This window comes from Miniopterus natalensis, chromosome 4 (genome assembly GCF_054644295.1).
Source record: "Miniopterus natalensis isolate mMinNat1 chromosome 4, mMinNat1.hap1, whole genome shotgun sequence".
NCBI lineage: Eukaryota > Metazoa > Chordata > Mammalia > Chiroptera > Miniopteridae > Miniopterus > Miniopterus natalensis.
The window spans coordinates 38,720,330-38,736,778 of record NC_142084.1 but is presented as its reverse complement, the minus strand read 5'-3'; the positions used below and the strand labels follow the sequence as shown (position 1 = coordinate 38,736,778).

The 16,449-nt window shown below is 38.4% G+C and overlaps 1 protein-coding gene across 1 annotated transcript in view; it reads right to left on the bottom strand.

The window, feature by feature from the left end:
* Positions 1 to 15,211, bottom strand: part of SMARCA5 (SNF2 related chromatin remodeling ATPase 5) — a 33,765-nt gene extending 18,554 nt beyond the window's left edge. Inside the window, exons 1-9 of the mRNA XM_087816499.1 lie at positions 14,848 to 15,211; positions 10,955 to 11,029; positions 8,200 to 8,366; positions 6,062 to 6,162; positions 4,028 to 4,128; positions 2,833 to 3,012; positions 1,604 to 1,759; positions 1,385 to 1,516; positions 438 to 506 (exon numbers count right to left, since the gene is read on the bottom strand). Coding sequence (XP_087672625.1) covers positions 438 to 506; positions 1,385 to 1,516; positions 1,604 to 1,759; positions 2,833 to 3,012; positions 4,028 to 4,128; positions 6,062 to 6,162; positions 8,200 to 8,366; positions 10,955 to 11,029; positions 14,848 to 15,024 — 1,158 coding nt within the window. The 5' untranslated portion in view covers positions 15,025 to 15,211. The remainder of the gene's footprint in view (positions 1 to 437; positions 507 to 1,384; positions 1,517 to 1,603; positions 1,760 to 2,832; positions 3,013 to 4,027; positions 4,129 to 6,061; positions 6,163 to 8,199; positions 8,367 to 10,954; positions 11,030 to 14,847) is intronic.
* Between the last annotated feature and the right edge of the window lie 1,238 nt (positions 15,212 to 16,449).

Sequence of the window (16,449 nt, the reverse complement as noted above, 5' to 3'; positions counted from 1 at the left end):
TAAATTTTAAAGATGAAGATGATGTTTTCCACATTCACTACCTTTCAGGTCTAAAACTGGTTACTTGCACAGAGATTGTCTAACAGTACTTAAGAAATGAGCACTGGCTGGTTTTGCTCAGTAGTTAGAGTGTCTGCCTATTAACTGAAGGCTCGTGGGTTCAGTTCCAGCCAAGGGAATGTACCTCAGTTGCAGGCTCAATCCCCAGCCCTGGTCAAGGTACATGCAGGAGGCAACTAATCAATGTGTCTTTCTCACACTAATGTTTCTCTCTCTCTCTCTTCCACCATTATAAGATCAAATAGTTAAGTGGCAGGGTTCAAACAGACCTGATTCTAAAGCCAATATGCTTTGCTAAGAAAAAATTAATCCACAAATTTAAATCTCTATCATTATTCCCATTAGAAATGTGCTTTAATCCCACTGTAAATACTTACCATGTGAAGCCTCTCAACTAGCTTTTGATCCCCAAGGCAATTGTTTGTATCAAACCAGGAATCAAAGTCCTAGATTAATAAACAAAATATATTCTAAGATCAGGGATAATATTAATCACAAATATCCTATTATGCTAGCTTTGGCAATGATTTCTACAACTGTTTGAGTTGTGAACCACAAAAATCATTTAGTTTAATCCCCTATTTTTCAGAGGTGCACTGTTGTTAGCAATTAACTTTATAACTAGTTTGAAAATCATATTACTTCCAAACATTTTTCTAAAAAACAGCAAGATGACAATTTTTAGTGAAAATAGTTGGAAAGCAAGTTTTATAAACATAACTAGAAAATTAATATTCCTGAAAAATATCCTGTTTCAGAAAAGCTTAAAAATTAAAATCACTTTACAGTTTGTTCTCTAAGACTACTCAGACTATGTAGGTAGTTAGACAGAATGAGCAGAGCAAGGACGATAGGCCAGGTACAGAAGGTCACCAGGGCAGAAAGCCTTGGGCGCCCAGCAAAGGACAATTGTAGGGTGGGACCTCGCCACCAGGGTGGCCTTTCCTCCCCTAGCATATGAACTGGTCATGCAATTTGGACCCCTGACCTTTCCTCCCTAGAGATAACATCTAGGCTTCAGTTGTACTTCAGCTCCAGGCCCAGAAAAGCAGCAAAACCAGACAAGCAATGCCATGACTGACCTCAGGAGCAGCTGCATTGAATAATGACCCCTTGCCCTGGCCGTGACCCTGAAAGGACATACCTGGAAAGCTGCTGAATAGTCATTCATTCTATTGAGATCTTCCCCTGGGACCTCCCTAAAATCTCCACCCTTATAATCTTTAGGAGTGCTGAAAAGCAGGCCAATTCTATTACAAGGAAATGTACAGCATTTAAATAAAAACATTATTAGTCCAATCAGAGAACAATTAGAAATACTTACATCAGCTGAATTAAAGACATCTGGCAACAAAAAATTAAGAAGTGACCAGAGCTCATGCAAGTTGTTTTGAAGAGGTGTTCCAGTTAGTAATAGTCGATTTGTAGTCTTGAATTCCCTCACTATTTCTGACAACTGAAAGAACCAAATTCACCATTAGTATATTCTGCATGTTGATCTCATAATGGCACAAAAGATTTTCACATCTAAATATCAAATTACCTTAGATTTTTCATTTTTGATCCTGTGAGCTTCATCTATAACTAAGTACCTCCAATTAAATTTTTTGAAAACAGACTTCTCTTTAATAAGCATTTCATAAGATGTTACACATACATCCCATTCTCCCGGTAATAGAACATCTCTGACAAAAGCAGCCTGTGTAGCAAGACAAAAAAAATACATCATGCAGAAATAAACTATACATTAAATTTGTTGGTGACAAGTAATCTAATACATAAAAGGGGTGGGAATATTAAGAAGTGCTAGAGTTATCTATATTATGCGAGCTTCCAGAACCAGCTGTCTTATCATAAATAACTTCATTAGTCATTTAAATGTTGAAGCCATTTAGTATAAAGTAACTGACAATACTAATCAGTGCAAAATTCAACAGACTAACTCTTAAAATGTTTTTTCTTTGATTCCACTAGGAGACAGGTTTAGGCAAAGTAGGGAGGGTGCTGGCATAAAGAATGCGGACTGAAGGGTAGTTTGCAGGAAGTATTTTCATGCCTTTCATGTTTATGGGTATATGAAGACACTGAAGCAAACAGTGGTCAAACAACTGGGCTCCAAAACATAAAAAGCAATTTGGTAACTTAAAATACTCAAAGTATCTAAAAAGGGAGGAAAAAAATCTAGGCTCATCACTGATAGCCAAATTATGGGAAAACAAAATTAAGTACATAATCTTTCAATACAGCTGGTCTAAAATTTTAAATCTGAGCTTTATATTTTTAATATTATTATTTCCATTTCTTCTTCTAAAAGGATGTGTCAACTGATCAATATTTAAACTTACTTCAATAGCTATCATAACTCACGAAATTACTATAATTGACTTAGTCCATCTTTAAAAACTACCATTTTATGACTATTATCAATATATGTACCAACCTAAAAACTGGCTCCTAAAATTTCCAACCACCTCCACACACTTGTCTTCTTTTAAAAACAAGAAGATGCTTTCAGAACACAGCCTTTGATTTTGTACAACCACCCCAAAAGCAGGAGAAACAAACTATATTCTTATAGCTCTCTATAGTCTACAACTCCTTCCCCCTAGTACAATTCTTAACCCCCAAAGCAATACTACATTTGTAAATTACTAATATTAGTAAAGACCAAGTTTATTATTGGACCTCTGCTCTTTTATCCCTCCTCTAGCTACTTCCCTCCACCAAACCTAAATTCAAATTCTTCTAATATCAAAAATACTAGAAACTTACTCTTTGTTCTTTATCTCCTATCAAACAAACAGATCTAAGTGTTGGTACCCATCTCTTGAATTCACTCATCCAGTTGTGCAATGTAGACTTAGGAACCAAAACCATGTGAGGGCCAGGAATGTTTCTATAGTGTTTCATGTACCCAAGAAGAGAAATTGTTTGAAGAGTCTTTCCCAGGCCCTGAAAGATTTCAGAATAACCACAAAGCAATTAAAAACCAAAATAAAACAGACTTCCATATTTATATTCCCGACATATACAGGAACATTTAAAAGAAAAGCTATGTGTTTTTAATAGCTAACAAACGGCAAAAGCTTGGTATATGTCAAGTTTATGATTGTTATGTCATTTAATCTTTTAAAAGTCTATGAAGGAGGTACTATCTTACCATCCCAACAAGGCCTACACGTTTAAGTGACTTTCCCAAGGTCATGCAGCAGAGACAAGGAAACCCCTGTCTTTTGACTCCATGCTTTCTTCAAGCAATTAAGTGTTTTAGCACTATAGGTATATGGAAATGTTTTTAAACATTCACTACATAACAAGTAAATAAGAGATAAAAATGTTTTATGAGACAGAACTGTACAAACTGCCACCCGGAAAAAAAAATACTTATTGAGCCCGCCGGTGTGGCTTAGACGCTGAGCACTGACGTATCATCCAGGATATTTTGGTTCAATTACTGGTCAGGGCACATGCCCAGGTTGCAGGCTCAATCCCCAGTAAGGGGCATGCAGGAGGTGGCCAATCAATGACTCTCTCATCATTGATGCTTCTATCTCTCTCTCCCCTCTCCCATCCTCTCTCTAAAATCAATAAAGGCATATTTTTTAAAAATATATTTATTAATGATACATTAAACATTCAATGACCTCATCTGGTTTTTATAGAAGTGGGAGGAAATGGCCAAATCATTATATTACAAACGTCAACCTGAAGCATGTTTCTCGAAATGTTTTTAAATGTATTACTTTCATAGAAAATAAAAAAAGTATTCCTCACAATTGAAAAATAAATCCCACTTATGCAACTAAAGCAAGCTGCTTATATCAATTTGACAAAGAATTAGCTTGCTAACAGTTCTAGATTGTAATCAACAGAACTATGTTATACTGTCTGTACTTTTACAAATTTAATGGTATAAAATATTTTAAGTTACAAAATAAAACCTCCTAAAAAACTACCAAACACATACCATTTCATCTGCAAGGATGCCATTGATTCCATTCTCATACAACGAAATGAGCCAATTTAATCCTCTGACTTGATAATCTCTCAGTTTACCCCACTTTACATCTAAGAACAAACAAAAAAGCACAATGCACATTTTAAAGACAAGAAATATGGGTAGGTAATACCCTGCAGCTGATACTCAAGAGTTTTAACTTGGGCTTACATGTGTTTACTCTTCCTTTAGTAGGTTTTAGAATGGTGAATTTGCAAGTTCCAATTTTGCAAGCACCTTGAGATAGTGGCTGTGGTCTCAAGTGGAGTAGGAATAGATAAGAAAGATAACCAGGTGCAGGAAACATGACTGTAGACAGAATACCCACCCCAATCACTCGCTTCCTATGTTACCCATGTATTGGTCCTGGAGACTCTGGGCTCTACTTCCTTTTTACATGTCATCACAAATGTTTCTAACCAAGTATTTTTACCTTCCATGATGACCCAAAGAGAGGTTCTCTGAGGATTTTATTTTCCTCCTAACTAAAGGAAAACAGGAAATAAAGAGATTATTTTTCCTTTACCCTTCGTAAGTTACTTTTCCAATAGTTCCTACAAAAAGAGACAATATCTCCCTGGCCACATGGCTCAGTTGGCTGGAGTGTAGTCCCATACAGCTGTTGGAGAACGTACGGGAGGCAACCAATTGATGTTTCTCTTTCACGTCAATAAAATTTCTCTCCCCCCCGCCACCTTCCTCTCACTCTAAAATCAATAAACATATCTTCAGGTGAGGAGGGAAAAAAGAGAGACAATATCTCTTTCAGGGTTTACTACATATCCCCCCCCACCCCCAATTACTAAGTATATACATCCCAATCACCTGATTTTTTTAAAAAAATTAGTACATTCAGTACCCCATCCTCTTTTGAAAAACACTACTTTAGGATAAAAAGCTAACCAATGCTGGGAAAACTAGTTAAAATGTAGGAATGTGAGAAAGAAATAACCCAAATAATTCAATTTCCTTCTCCCTTGTACTATCAACTGTCTCTGGCCTCTAGTTGCATGAAAAGTAATGAAAACTGAGTACTCTATAGCGCAAAAAAAAAAAAAAGTGAAGGTACACACTAAATAGATTGCTGAATTTCTAACCAGAACTTGTCTTGCCTGAAATTCAATTTGCTAAGAATCCAAGTTAACAGCAATTAAAAAACAAATCCAAATAGCATGCCTTATATCGACCTTTATGTGTGTATGTGTGTATATATATATTGCTACAACTACTATGATCACACAAACTAGTCATCAAGTGATAAAAGTGGGGGGAAAAAGGCTAGGCTTCAGTAAAGACAAAATGAAAGTTTCTATGCCCTGAACAAATCAAGATTATATACTGGTAAAACTTAAACCTGATTAACCTTTATTTTCCTCCCGGGAAAATTGTTAACAAATTTCAGAAAAATTTTAGAACAAATCAATACAAAATCAAAAGATGAGCCATGGCCAGCATGGCTCACTGGTTAGAGTGCCAGACAGAAGAGTCTTGGGTTTAATTCTGATCAAGGGCATGTACCTGGGTTGCGGGTTCATTCCCCAGCATGGTTGGGGCGCATGTAGGAGGCAACCAATCAATGTGTCTCTCTCATATCAATGTTTCTCCCCACACCCCCTCTAATCTAAAAGTATCAATGGAAAAAAATATCCTTGTGAGAGGATTAACAACAACAAAGTCTTCATATCAAGTGCCTTTTTTTACACATTCATTTTCTTATCTGAGACAAATATAAGGCAAAAACTATTTCTAGTTTTACACATTCACTCAGGCAACAACTACCACATGGCATTTTATGCCCCTGTGAATACAGCACCACTATCACTAGTATACTATCATTTCCATAAAAATAAAAAACTCTGCAGTTTATTTCGCAATCAGTAAATCTCATAAGATTCCTAAACATTCCCTTTATAAATTACGGCCAAGACAAATCCCAAACACTGACCAAAGGATGCCTCACAAAGGGGCTTCCTAAGCACCAAGCAGTCAGTATGGGAAACGTACATGAGGGTGAGTCTTCGAAGCGAGTGCAAACATTGGTGGCTTTGGAGCTCTCGGTCAGCAGCTCCTCGTCTTCCTCCTGCTCGGTCCGGCGGTGCCGGTAGCTGTGGGTGACAATCAGAGGAACAGAGCATTTGGCTTTCATTTTAACTGGCTGTACTACTTCAACATTGACAGTTAAGACCCCACAACAGTAATTTTTTAACAGGCACCTAAATTAAGAAGTGAACAGTAGAAATACTTAGTAAATTAAACCTGAAATGTTTTACACCGTTTTCTAAAACATAGTTTTTTAATACAGAGTAGTACCTTAAGTTAACCAGAACCTGATAAACTTAAGTGTGATAATTTATTTTCAAGGAAACATGCAGCTAGTAAAACTTCATAATTTGAATTTACAAGTTACCTTTTTAAGTATTTTTGCCAGAATAAAATAGTTCCAAAAATCACATTTTAAAAACTACAACTTCCACCAAAAGCTGAATAGACACATAGGAGTTTAGGCAATGACTCTTAACCAGAGATTCATCAGAATTACTCAAAGCTTTTAAAATATACAACCCCAGATTTAATATTCCAAGTCAGATATATCCCTTTAAAAACTAATTTTATGAAGTTATAATATTGCCAGATTTCTTAATCTCCAAAGGGCTTAGGGTAGTAGAACTATTTACTCCCCAATTCTGACGCATCCAATTTTATACCTTTATACTTCCAACAAATGTTTTCATTTAAATTAGAAAACAGATTATGCCACTCTTATGACCTCTAAATCTAATTTACAGCTTAACTTCTACCAAAGTAGAAATATTAACTATTAACTGAGATGCCTTTTCCCCAATAACCCTAACAAGTAGATCAAGCTGAACAATTTTATACTTGCTACAGAACATCTTGATCTGATAGGATCTTAAGGATTTTTCAAGATACCATATTGACTACCCATTACAATATCCACTTTAGTTCACATTTCCTGAGGATGAGACTGATACTATTTAAATAGCTACAAACTTCTTAAGTCTGAAACAATTTAAACACATCTGCAGTACAAAGTTCTCTCTTATGAAGTTTCATAATATTAAAACAATACCACTCTGGTTATATACGGTGGGTAAGAAATAAGATACATTGGATGAGTGGAAAATCCAAATAAAATTAGGTCTGTTAATGCTTTTTGATGATAATCCCTTTGAGACAGAGACAATACTTTCCCCCATGTTTCTGTAAATTGTGTAGTAAATTTAAGATGGTTGATAACAGTTTGTAATTTCCTTTTAGATAACCTTGAGTATTTTCATTCCTTATCTCATTTCATTTTTCACATCACCAATTCAGGGAGCTGAGGCTGTCCTAATCTATTAATTATTATTAATTAAACACCTTAGTTATCCAACTAGCACAAAAATTCTAAAACAGCATTTATAAATTCAACATGTAAGAGTTATTTTACACATTCTGAACATCTTGATAGGTCAATTTATGTAAAGACAACAAAGTATGTAACAAAAATTTTAAACAAATTGCTGTGGCAAAAATCGCATTTCACAAACCAGTGGAGACTTAAAATACCCCTGATGCAGGTATGTGGTTTGGGAGAGACTGGAGCACACCGCAAGACCTAAATTCAAACTTGGATTATTCTAATTTTGAATAATTAGAATTACTTCTATGTGATGTTAAACAGCTCACTTAACCTCTGCATTTGTTTCCTCTCTGAAGAATGGCATATTTGAATTCCCTACCCAATACAGTTGTTGCAATTCATAAACTGTGTAATGCTATAAAAAATAAGGCAGAGATATTTTTATTTACTTATACATGTATGACTACATCTTACCCAAACCAACTGAGGCCAATTAAATAACAGAACTAAAGCAATTTTTTAAGAAACGGTTTTATGCTTCTAATAAAGATTATCAAAAATAAACTTTGGTGACTGGCCGGCATAGCTCAGTGGTTGAGTGCCATGGTTTGATTCCTGGTCAAGGCCCAGGGTTGTGGGCTCTATCCCCAGTAGGGGGCATGCAGGAGGCAGCCGATTGATGGTTCTCCCCCCCGCTCTGAAAACAATAAAAACATAGTATTAAAATAAGTAAATAAATAAATTTTGATTCAACTATGAAATATAAACCATTACTCACTCGCCAACTGAGAGTAAGTTCTGTTTCTCATCCTTTTTTATTCGTGGACGCCCTGGTTTCATCTTCAAAGGTGAGGTTGGAGTCTTCTGAGCAGCAGGCTGAATGAAATGTGCAAACAGCTCTGTCTGCTTTAATAAATACTCAAATCTGTTTGCTCGGTCAGTTTGCTGCAAAAAATTTTAAGACATATTTTGTCGGATTAGTATAACTTCAGAAAATAAAAGTTTAACATGTCTCCATATAATGAACATAGTAATAAAAAGGAACAAACTACTGATACATGCAACAACATAGATGAATTTCGGAAGTATTATGCTACATAAAAGAAGCCAATCATGTAAGACTATACATACTATTCTATATATATATATAGAATAAGTATATTCTACTTATATGAAATTCTAACTAATGATAGAAAGCAGATCTGAAGTAGCAAGGGAAAGAGGGCAGGAGCAAACATTTTGAGATGATGGAACTGTTTTACATCATAAATGGGGTGGTTAAAATTGTTGTGTGTAGATTATACTTCAATAGCGTTGACCAAAAAATATCAAATACAAAATTAAAAGACATGTAATACAGGTGAATTTATTCAGAAATGAGGAAAAATGCATTGGTCATTCATCAGTCAGGCTGTGCCAATTTTAAAAAGGTATCAAGCATGAAAAACACCTATAAGTTCATTAATTATTCATTAACCCAATGTAGTTCTTAATATTATTTCTTCCTTTCATAGCTAACATGTGTCACTTTTAATGTTCCTTATTATCACACCAAGAGAATGAAAGAATTTGAATACGAAATTTAAGATTTTGAAATCAAGTTTCGATAAAAATAGATAATGATATCTAGAGTCTTTAGGCAACAGACCCTTCACAGATACACCAGTACTCTGGTTTTTAAAAAGGAAGAAACAGAGCTCAACAAATAGAAAAACCAGTTAATTTTAAAATGTCAGTTTTACAATAAATTACAAAGACATTTTACCTAGCAAGCAAACACCAGAGGCATACAAACACCACTGTATTGAAAAAGCTATGTATTTTTCCAAAAAAAAAAAATCACATGCAACAACATAGATGAGTTTCAGAAGCACTGTTACATAAAAGAAGCAAATCACTTAAGACTATGCATACTGTATATTCTACTTATATAAAATTCTAAGTAATGATAGAAAGCAGATCTGAAACAGCAAGGGAAAGAGGGCAGGAGCAAATTTTTTTGAGATGATAGAATTGTTTTACATTATAATTGCGGTGGTGGTTAAAATTGTTGCGTGTAGATTATACTTCAATAGAAAAATACAATTTTAAAAAATCACACCAATATAAAAACTGAAGACCAATTTGCTATCAAGGCACATGGTGAGAATGCTTTGTTAGATCAAAAAACGAGTCTTCAAAGTAGCCCAACATGCAGTTAACATGGTTCTCCCTAGTAATGTTTTGCAGATGACAAACTTCAGTTGCTTTTGCATTTTATAAACTGTTTCAATGTACTAAACTAAGATACATATATGTGCATGTGTATATTTTGCAGTTACATGTCTTAATTTATATAACATAGGAGAAAAGCCAAGAACATGCAACTATATGATGTTGGATCTAAAAAAATACTATTCAATTACTGTAATTGTTTGGAATCAAGAGAAATATGCTTTGGAAATAAATTTAGATAGGTCAGAACCTAGACATTTTAGGAAAAAGCTATTCTACATTATTCAAATCATTGAACAAATATCTTCACTTCTTTCACATTGTCATCTTAAGTAGCCATTCAATTCAACAAATATTTTTGTGCATGTATCAGAAAAGGCACTTTATCTCTTAATGAAGTCTTCATTAGAGTCCAATATTAAAAATAAACGTAACAGGTAAATTATATAAGACTGTCTGAAGGTAATAAATGCTCAGAGGTAAAAATGGTTGGCGGCATTGGGGCTACAAATAAGTATGGAGATGAAAACCAATGATAAGGATCAAAATGTCCAAGAAATGTTCAGAAAGTATGGGAAAAAGGAACAGTCAAGTAAATAAGATATCATCAAAAAAAAAAAAAAGGGTCTCTTGAGGCAAAAATTTCTGAGGCGTGGTCAATAATGTCAAAGTCAAGTGAGATCAGGGAGAAGGAAACTAAAATTAAGCCACAGAATTGGCAATTATATTCACTAGCAGTGTTAGTAACAGAATCAAATTGTGACGGTTAAAGAAATGAATGGAAAAAGTAGTGTTGGCAACTCTCTTTTTCTTTAAGTTTGACAGCAAATAATGGAGATGGGACAGTTACAGGTATGCACATATTTAAATTTAAAGCTTTTTGTAAGTACTGGTTAAGTCACGTACAAAAAAGTTTCCTAGGAGATATGAAATGTGAGCTGGGTCTTTAAGGATTCAAAGTATAACATCATGTCCTCTTTTGTAAAGATCCCATGTGTACTGAATGCTAGGGACAAGGAGCTTATGTTATTCTCTTTAATAACAACTTCGCTGGTCTTTAACTCATCTCACTGATGATAAATCTTAAAATAAAGGGGGTGTTAACACAATGCATATAATTACACAGTATTACATAAGTTCATGTAAGACTTCTATATTTTATATAGGCAAATAAGATACAAAAGTTACAGTATCCTAAGTTACACGTATTTCAACTGGCTATCTATGCCTCAATCATAAAAATTAAACACAGAAATTTGGTACATTCAATCACCTAATAAAAAGTTATCATACACTCTATTCATATACCTAGAACATACCATTTTTTCTTCATAGGTTGGATCTGGTTCTTGGATTTCTTTTTGCTTTCCAGGAGATGCATCATCAAATACTTCCTGGTAGGAGGGAAAAATCATGGATTGTTTTTCAAAAATAGTCAACATGCCATTATTAGACTAACTTCTGCCCAAAACACATTCCAAGTAATATATTCCTGTCCCAAACTTCCTAGATAATTAAATGGCTATCATCTAACCTTATAGGAAGCCTTGATGAAATGAAATACCAAAATTATACAACCTATTTAACCCAAATATGTAAACTACATGGCTATTGACAAGAATAAAACAAAGGTTATTATCTACAACACCCTAGAAAAAAATTACTTTCAGCAAATCTGTTTCTTTTTCTAATAAAAAAATTATGGAATCAAATTAAATAGTATAAAAAGTGAAGAAAATGTTTCCTTTTAATCATAAAATTGCAGTATCAACTGTTCTACTACAGAAATGTAACACCTGGGAAGTAGCATTTAGTCACCCTGATTTCTATCTTTGGGAATATTACAAAAAATTTTCATGTTGCCTAAGTTGATACAAGCTGCTTCCTAAATTGGTAATAAATGTACTATTCTTGCAAATGTATTCATCCTAATATTAAAGATGCCATAAACTACACACACACACACACACACACACACACACACACACACACACACAAAAACACACAGCAGTAACTTCTATACTGCAAAGTTTCAATCATCCATTTAAAAATCAACATAAGAACAGCTGGTAAATAAAAGTATAATTTTCATTAGCGATGTACAAATCTGTGCTTGGTAATACATAATAAAGGTATCTGTGATTTAAAAGCTGGGAGGAGGAGGCAGCTGGAGATCAAATAGTCTAAATTCAAACCTAATTTCATTGCTGACCTTTAGGCGCCTGTGTAACCTGAATATCATCACAAATCTGGTCTCCACAGTAAAAATGACAAAGCCACCTACCTAGCCTACCTCACAAAACAATGCTTTGAAAGGTCAAATACACCCTAAAAAATGTGCTTTCCACAAGTAGTCATTATTTCTTTCATAGTTAAAAAAAAAAAAAAAAAATTTGGACTCCAGGCCTTGAGAGGTACTATGACTGACTACTGGCATACAGTGTGCCTATCAGCCTAATGGACAGTGAGAGATGAGGGTGAACAATGGCAGCCAGGCTCCATCTACACTGCCAAAAAGAGCACAGTAATAAACAAAAGCAGAGATTGCTTCCTGAGCTATCAGTACCAAGCAAAAAGGAAAAGTTAACTGAAAACATAGGAAAGCAAGCTAATATTTCTGGGAAAGTCAGCTTTGTCAGAAAAAAAAAAAAAAAAATCACGAATGCAATATTTCACTTATTTTCTGATTTGGGGGGGGGAGGGGAGTCTACCTGAAATTCTACTCTCAAACATGAAAAGGGCATTAAAATTTTTTTCAACTGTGAAACAGATTAAGATTGTCAGATATTATTACACATGGATGCTCAAACCTAGTTTTTACCAGTAAACCTCAATGATTTCTAAATTCAGTTTAAAAATAACTGGTTGGGCGTGGCACAGCAGTTGAGCATAGACCTAGGATCCAGATCACAGTTGGATTCCCGGGTCAGAGCACAAGCTGGGGCTGTGAGCTCGATCCCCAGTCAGGAGCACGCAGGAGGCAGCGGATCAATGACAATTCTCTCATCATTGATGTTTCTCTCTCTCCCCCCCCTTCCTCTCTCTCAAATCAATAAAGATATATTAAAAAATAAAAATAACTGTCCCTAGCCAGTTTTGCTCAGTTGTTAGAGCACTGGCCCTCAGACAGAAGTGTCCCGGGTTCGGTTCCAGCCAAGGGCTCATATCTCAGTTGGAGGCTTGATCTCCGGCCCTTGGTCGGGGCATGTTTGGGAGGGAACCAATCGATATTTCTCCCTCTCTCTCTCTCCCCCCACCTTCTACTCTCTCTGCATAGCAATGGAAAAAAATATCCTCAGGTGAGCATTTAAAAAACAAACAAAAGAAACCTAACTGAAAGTACACTTATTTTAAAAGACCAAAAATAAAAAAAAAATTTAAATCACACTATAATGTGAAAAACAAAACTAAAACTAGCCAGTGGAAATTACCGATATTCCTATACTCAGAAGTTAGAAATAGCTCACTAAGTCATTCTTCAGTAAATAAAATTAACGATTTTTCTGGTAAGAATGTGAGAGGACACAATATGCTGGGGAAGGGTCAGTTTTGGAGTCAGACCTAGATTCTATGACAGGTTCTACCTTCCTCATCGGGCAAAGAAAAATACCCCTTACTTCATATGGTCCTTGTTATCAGATCAATATTCATACTCAAACTTTAACTCAACTTTAATCTAAAAATAGCAACTGAACAAAATATTTAGTTCAGGCTTTAAATTACTGTTCTCTGATGTTTAAGATCTTTAGGGAGATATTGGTTGTTATTCCAAAATTTGAATGACAGATCCTTTTGAGAAGCTAATGAAAACTATGAACATCACTTTGCAAAGAACTGCTCATTAGACACAATTTCAGTGTCACAGATCTTCAACCCCCCATTACGCCACGAACAGGTTAAACAGTCCTGGTAATCCAAAAGAACAATTTAAAACCTTAAGGAAAAAAAATAGGCATCAGTAGACAGGAATTTGAGACAAATCTCAAGTCACTCAAAACTACAGAATATCAAGTGTTCTGTTCCACTAAAACCTACCTCTCACCACTAAAAGTTCTAATAAGACAATGTTACTTCACCCTAAACTAGACCTTTGGTGACCAAATAAACTATTGCGCCAAATGCTTCAATGGTAAATTGCACTACCGGTTCCTTATTGTGTTAACAACTCTGCATCAAGGTTCACTTTACAGAGCAGTTATTACCTTCATTCTGTCTATCCAAGGGTGGAAAAATCCCAGAAATCGTTGGGCTTAAAGCCTAAACAGACTGAAGGCCAAGAATATAATTTGGAAGAAGGAAGTACTTTGTTCCCAGACATCGCAAAACCTTGGAGCACACCCAAGAGACCCGCCTGGTGCTCCCTAATCTTTCCACACCCCCTCACTACTCTCACCATCCCCAGGCCAATGCCAATCCAGATGGCAGATTCGGCGAGCAGTACCTATTTAAAAAAAAAAAAAAAATTAAAAAGGCCAAAGGCCCAAGGGAGGAACTGAGCTGGACTGAAAGCCAAGCAACCGACCCTGACCTACAAATTCACTCACCCACCCATCTATTCCCCCCTCACATAAGATGGGGGTCCAAGGCAGCTGCCCCTGCTTGGTCGCTTCCTTCCCTATGGAACAGTGCCTGGGAGGGGCCACCATTCCCTTCCCTGGAGCAGCTGCGCCTCGCTCAGTCCCACTGAGCACTCGGCCATCCAGCTCCAGCCATTGTTTTCTCCCCAGAACAGATACCGCCCCCGCAAGGACCGGGATTAAGAAAAGGAGGCCCAAGTCCTAGGATGCGCTGCTTTTAAATGCCTTCCCCACCCCCATCTATCCCTCACTTTTAAGGAGAATCTCCCGCGCCCTTCCCCCAAGTTTTGGTGGAACCAAAACCTAGATTCGGAGATGGGGGAGGAAATTAAAGGAGTCCGGGGGGGGGGGACAAACAAACGGGAAGGTCCCTCTCCGCCTCAGTAACCAAGACCATCTGTCTAGTAAGAGCGTTCGAGATTTGGCAGGATTCGTTAAAAATCTGAAGTGCCAGAAACCCACAGTCAGGCTGGGCAGGTTAGGCACTGAAGGTAAAAGCATCATTTCGGGTCCAAAGGCCTGAGGCCGAGTTTGGGTGCAGAACACAGCTCGGCGTCCGATCACTGAACTGCGCGCAGGGAGCCAGCTCCTTCTGCCCCACGGCGCCCTCTCCCCGTGCCACAGGCCACCCTCACCTCCATCTCCGAGTCCGCGGGGCCCGCGCCGGCCGCAGAGGGAGCCGCCTGGGCCGCGACGCCCTCGGGGCCGCCTTTGTTGCTGTTGCCGCTCCCGCTGCTGGCGGCCGAAGCTGCGGGCTTGGGAGGCGCGCTCTCGGGAGGCGGGGGTGGCGGAGGCTCGGCCGCGGACGACATGATGGTCCGTCTGCGTCACCCGCTGCTGCCGGGGACCGCGCGCGGCAGGGAAGAGGAGGCCTCGGCCTGGGTAGGCTACGTCGCAACGAGCTGATAGAAGAACGAGCGGGCCGCTCGAATGCGCCCCGGCGCCCGGGATCCGCGAAGAGCCTGAGCAGAGAGCACCCCTCTCGTCGTCCTTTTCCGCTGGGCTGGGGTTCGACCGGTGCTTACCTCACGGCGGGAATCACGTCGGCGAGTGGGCGGGGCCACCCGGGTCACTGAGGTCAGGAAAGGCGGGCTGATTTACGGGAGGGCGGAGAGTTGGGGGAAAGCGACAGGAAAGCCAAAGACAGACCGAGGCGAAGAAACAGATTCGCCGGTTCGTCGTCTTTGGTCTGAATCATGTATCTCGCCAGCATCCAGCTACGCCACCGTCTTCCAACCCTCGCGAGATTGATAGTTGGCGAATTGACTGCGGTCCGACTGCGCTTGCGCAGTCTCCACGCGGTGCCCTTAGCCCCGCCCCTCAGGAGCCCCCGCCGGGTTCTAGGGGGAGGAGGAGGCGGGGCCTCGGCGGGGAGCTTGGTGACTTGGGTTTAGGTTTGTGCGACTAACCCGCGGCCTGACGCGAGCGCGGCCTTACACGTGTTCCCAACGGCCCAGGGTCTTCCGCCGCCGTGTCTTCCCGGACCCCCCGCCTGGCGTCGCTCCCGGAGAACTTGCGCAGGTTTTGCGCCCCTAATGAAACGCGGACGCCTGCGCCGGCCTTGGCACGGCCGCCGCCGCCTCCTGCGGGCGTGACGTCACAGCGTGACGACATTATGGTTATCCCGAGTGACGGTTCCGTTTGGGTTGTTGTGTAAGGAAACGTGCCCGTGAGTGTGATTTTTTTTTAAAAGTTTTTTCATATGTTGGATCAATCAAATCTAAATACCTTCTGCTTCCCTTGGGTACAGAATTTATCTGCTAAAGTTAAGCAAATTGAGAGCACGTTAAATCATAGGTGAGAAACGTGAGTAACCAGTAGATCAGGATGAGGGGCCTGGGGTTTTCTATTTTCCTCAACCACCAAGTGTTAAATGAAAATGATGGAAACGTACATGCTTCTCTCAAGAAGTGTTAACAGCTAACCAGCACTAATTACTTGCACGGCCTTGGGCCCCTTCCGCGCAGCCCAAGGGCCGTGAGCATCCTCGGTTCCCGCGCAGACTTCAGAACTGGGAACCTGTACGAATGCAGATGTCACATAACTTACTGGAAGTCAGTTTTCTCACCTTTTTTTATTATTACCTTGCTGCTGTTTATCAACTAAGTTTATGTAATAGTCACCATTATAAATATAATAATGAAAAAGTATGAAATAGTGTGAGAATTACCAAAATGTGGCACAGAGACAGGAACTGAGCAGATGCTGTTGGAAAAATGGTACCAAGTGAGTTGCTC